Source organism: Telmatherina bonti, assembly GCF_933228915.1.
Source record: "Telmatherina bonti genome assembly, chromosome: 21".
NCBI lineage: Eukaryota > Metazoa > Chordata > Actinopteri > Atheriniformes > Telmatherinidae > Telmatherina > Telmatherina bonti.
Window position 1 is genome coordinate 353922 of NC_136630.1, and position 5146 is coordinate 359067.

Below are 5146 nucleotides of genomic sequence, written 5' to 3' on the forward strand. Positions count from 1 at the left end.
GACTGGGTCCGGTTGGGGACTGGGTCCGGTTGGGGACTGGGTCTGGTTGTAGGGGGGTGTGTCCATGCAGATAATGTCCATGCTGCACTGGGGTGAAACCAGCCGAACCATTACCCACAATGCAACGCTACGATGAATTGTACTCTGATCCAGCAGTACCTTTAGGACCATGACTCCTTGGTTCTGGTGGGTCTGAGTGAGCTGTAGCTCCTGGCTGGTGCAGCATCCTGGTGGGCTTTTGGATCTGCTTCCAGGCGTTCCACAGACGGGATTTGACATGTTTTGGTTGGAAATGTTGGGATGTCTGTAAACCTTGGAGATGAAGTCCACATGAAGCGCCGTTCCTCTGGTTTTAATCCAATAAAAAGTAAAGCTGAGCGGAGAGGAACGGTGGTGGACGCAGACCAAACTGCTTCATGAGAGTGTTTGATGAGGCAGTTCCTGCTTCCTCAGACTGAACTCTTTACATTCCTGCAGGTTTTATGATGTTTCTGACGGTACCAGCTGCAAACGGGAGTAGACGGGTTTCCATCACACTGCCCGACACATTCAGACATGAACCGTGACCAGAACCAGCAGATAAACCGGGTTTCTCTTCAGGCCTGGCTGCTTCCAGCAGGCTGCATGGATTTCAGCGCCTGCTCCGAGGTGGACTGGGTTCCTGATGAAGATGCTGTGTTCCCACCGTCATGGCGCCTGCAGAGCCGGCAGCTGGGCAGCGCCGCCAGCAGAGCCTTTCTGAACATGGAGCTGGAGAAGATATAGACGATGGGGTCCAGAGCCGAGTTAAGGAAGTTCAGACCAAAAGACACGATGTTGAGCTGGGTGAAGGTGTAGAAGGCGGAGCAGTCCCACGGGCGGTATGAGCGGATTACCCACACCCCGATGGTTGTCACTGTGGTGGGCAGGAAGCAGACCATAAACACTGCGACGATGGCGGCACACATCCGCATCGCCTTGCGGACTTTTTCAGGTTTCCCCATCTGCCGCTTCTTCAGGAAGCTGGAGATCCGGATGGAGCAGAAGAGCAGCAAGGCCATGGGCAGGATGAACTCCAGCACGGTCAGGATGCGGTGCATGGCCACCAGGATGACGATGCCGCGCCGCGCCTCTTTGTAAGAAGTGAAGAAGAAGCACTGTGTCTTCTCACCGCTGCCCTTGATGTGGTTGTAAGCCAGCAGGGGAGCCCGTGGACTGATCACCACCACCCAGACCAACGCGGACACCACGGCAGCCTGCCGCTTGGTCATGCGGTTGAAGCGGTGATGAGGGTGGAGCACCTGGAGAAGACGACAGAGACGGTGTTTAAAGTCTGGAGGAGCAGCGAACACAGTCATCGGTTTTCTGTCCTCACCTTAAAGTAACGATAAACCGCCACCACCGTCATCAGGGCAATGCTGGCGGTGCGGTTAGAAAACATGAGGAAGAGGTTCATCCGGCACGGGCCATCTCCAAACACCCAGTAGCCTCTGAGCAAGGCATCAATCCTCAGCGGCAGGCTCACCAGAGCCAGGAAGTCTGCGATGACCAGGTTAAAGAGGAACAGGTTGTTGGGGTTCCAGGCCTTCAGTTTAAACAAGAAGATCCACAAGGCCACGATATTTCCCAGCAGCCCCAGTATGACATCAATGGTGATAACTGGTGGCAGGATCAGGCCCTCCAGCTGGATGCCGACTGGTGGGCAGCCTCTGCCAGGAGCCGGGGTGGTCAACTTTAAGACAGTGAAGTTTGACTCTGAGGCCATTTTATTTAGTTTTAATGTCAGTCTGTGATGAAGTTCTGCTCCGTGTTCCTTCGTTAAGGGTGGGGGAAAACCTGTGTGACCAAATCAGAGAAAGTCCAGTAATTCAGGAAATTTCAGGCTTCTTCTTTTTATTTTCTTCCTTTTTTCTGCTGAAAAAACAAAATAAGAACTAGTAGATGTGCACAGTAGAGTATTAGGGCCACTGCAGAACAATAAAGTTCATATATATATATATATATATATATATATATAAAATAAAATATACTTTTTAAAAAGTCAAAGGAAAATTTAGTCAAAGCTGGAAAAGCGCTTGGTGTCGAAAGGCCGAGTCTTTCAGTGAACTTTTGCTTTTATATTTTCAGACAAAGTGAACGTCTGTGCTGAGACATGCAAAGACCAATAACAGGCTCGCTGCTTAAACAACTTACTCACTGTAAAATAAGTCATTTTAGCTGTCAAGAAAAATCTCAAAATTCTGAAATTAAATTCTGACTTTTTTTGTTTTTCCAGTGGCTCTAAACTTCTGCAGATGTGCGTAAAGCAAACAATGTCTTTCCTCAGGGAAGCTAACTGCTTCTAAAACTTCAATCTTGATGTTTGAATTGATAAAAACAAAGATTAAAAACAAGCTTTTATAATAGATAGTATGATGTATCCGCTTTACACATGCAAATTAAGTTTAGACACTAAATCTAAAATGAGACAGTTGAAAGTTTTACACAGAGAAAGTCCAACATTTACCAACGTTACCAATTGTTTGCTTAACAACACTGAAACATAAACAAAATACAGTTTATTTACATCAAAGTCTGTTTCTAAAAGTTAAAATGAACTTAAAACATAGCATGTTGTGCTTAATGTGTTGAGATATGAAATGAACTAATTTTCCACCTGAAAACAGAGAATCTGATGAATCCAGAACTCACGTTGGCAGCGTTTCATCCACAAAAAGCCAGAAGAAGAAATGAAGGATAAACGAGCTCCACTGGCATATTTATAGTCCTTACAGAGGACGTTCCCATGTGGTCATTACAACACGGAACAGAGTACGAGAGAGTGACTTTTGTGTAAAATGTACTATTTCTTCAGAGCTTTCAGAAAGAGGAAAAACACTGAAGTAATGAACGAAATAATTCTACAGAACATTGACTCAGAACATTTCTGAACACCATCACGGGTTTTTCTTCATCAGTGCAGAAGTAGTTCAAACCTTGTGAAATGAGTCATGTAAAAGAAGATATTCGGCCACATTTTATGTTGGTTACTGCTTTTTTAAATGTGTTTTCATCTGTATTTAATGACCTCATGGCACATTCTCGTGAACCCAGGGTGTCCTCAAAGGTTGGACACGCCCCTGGCACAGACTTTTTCTTTCTTTTGTGTGTCTTGTGCAGCATATAAGCAGCAGAATGATGGTCTGGATGCTGTGTTCTGTTGAGCAAACTGACTTTGCCAAGGGGAGGATTCCTGGAATGATGATCCCCCTCATTTTCTGGATTCTTATTTTATTTCTCTTTATATTTTGCATAATTGTTTGTATTGCCAATTTTGTATTGCTGTACTGGACCGGAGAGGACAGAAGTGAGACAGAAAGAGAAAGAAAAGAAAACACCTCATAGAGCAAGTGCAAGAGAGAAAACACATATGAATATATATGTGTATATACTTATATACCCATATATGTACTTGCCTCTATGAACACATATACATACACATACAAGCCAACCTTAGATTCATATTCCCCCTGTGGAGGATTAGACTATCAACTGTCCGGAGCATCAAAAACTATCAGGTTAAATATAAATGAGAAACAGAGAAAACCAGCTGCTGTTATTAAATAAACCTGCAGGCGACTCGGTGACTGTGTCACATGCAGAACATGCAGAGTGGAACGTGTTCAGAGAAGAGTGATCATGCCGATGTGACCCCGCCCACACAATGTGGCCCCGCCCACACAAAGACAAGAAGCAGGCCAGGAGAATCCCCGAGACCTGTGCAGCCAGCAGCCACGCCCAAGTACAGCCCCCAACGCCCCACTACGGAGCCAGCCATGGACCCACCCAGGAGGCGGCAGAGGGGAGCCCCAGCCGGAGTCCCCCGCAGTCAGAGGGAACAGGCCCCAGCGGGCCTGGACCAGCAAAGCCCGGCTCCGCCGGGCACCAGCTGCCCAGTGAAGACAGAGCGCGGGCCCCAAGAGCCCAAAGACAACCCCCTACCCCCCGCAGACAGAGGGTCCAGCCCACGCCGATGGAGAGCCAGGACACCCAGACCGCCACAAAGCGGCAGCCAGGCTGCGCCCCAGTGCACCGGTTGAACTCCCTGGGTACAAGGATTCCCCCGACAACATCCTTTCTCATAGTTTAGATTTTCTTTTTCTAACAGAAACATGGCTGAAAGAAGGTACAAGTACTTAATGAAGCAACACCTGTAGGAGCCGTTTTATATGAAGACTTGTATTTATTGTCTGAGCACTAGGTGGCAGCATTGTGCATTTATGGTCACAACCTGTTTCCAGATTGCTCCGTCTGTTGGCAGCAGATTGTCGCAGCTCTGACTTGCTATCTTGATTTTTTTTAAGTACAAGCTCTTCTCACATAGATATTACCTCAAATTAGGTATTTTTTCATAGGATTTCATACCGGTTCGCTGCAAGGAAGATTTTTCTGCATATTTTTGCTCTTTCAAGGCTTGTTATGATGAGTCTCCATGACAACGAAAGACTTGTTTACAATCGGGATCAACTGATTAAACTCTCCCAAATCAGGATTATCAGCGAAACACATCAAATCCCGATGGAGTTGAAAAGAAAGAGAAGAGGATGCAGAGCGGGAGTCAGAGGAGAAAGCGATGGAGATTTAAACCATTTCTCCCGACCATCGTCATGGGTAATGTGAGATCGCTAGCTAACAAAACGGACGAGCTTGAGATGCTAACAAGGTGTCAGAAAGAATACAGAGAGTGCAGTATTATGTGCTTCACCGAGACATGGCTGCATGAACACATCCCTGACTGTAATGTGTCTGTACCGGGCTTTAAAACGGTCCGTGCAGACCGCAGTGGACAACACAGCAGAAAGCTAAAGGGTGGTGGAATTGCAGTGCTGGTTAACCAGCGTTGGTGTCATCCTGGACATGTTACTGTCAAGGAGAAGATATGCACAAGGGACATGGAACTGTTAGCTGTGAGCTTCCGTCCATATTATTTACCCAGAGAGTTTACCTGTGTTATTCTGGTAGCGGTTTATATAATACCTGGTACCGCACCAGACACAGCCTGTGATGTCATCAGCTTCGTCGTTGCTCGGCTACAAACACAGCATCCAAACTCATTCATGGCGATCTCCGGAGACTTCAACAACGTCTCCCTCTCTGCAACTCTACCAACATTCCAGCAGTTTGTCAG

General features: G+C 46.7%; 1 protein-coding gene across 1 annotated transcript; it reads right to left on the reverse strand.

The window, feature by feature from the left end:
• Positions 1-596: 596 nt before the first annotated feature.
• Positions 597-1744, reverse strand: LOC306771813 (hydroxycarboxylic acid receptor 2-like; the record flags this gene model as incomplete). Its single annotated transcript, XM_079261133.1, has 2 exons — positions 597-1280; positions 1355-1744. 2 exons carry the CDS (start codon positions 1742-1744, stop codon positions 597-599), a joined length of 1074 nt encoding a protein of 357 aa, XP_079117259.1.
• Positions 1745-5146: the final 3402 nt, after the last annotated feature.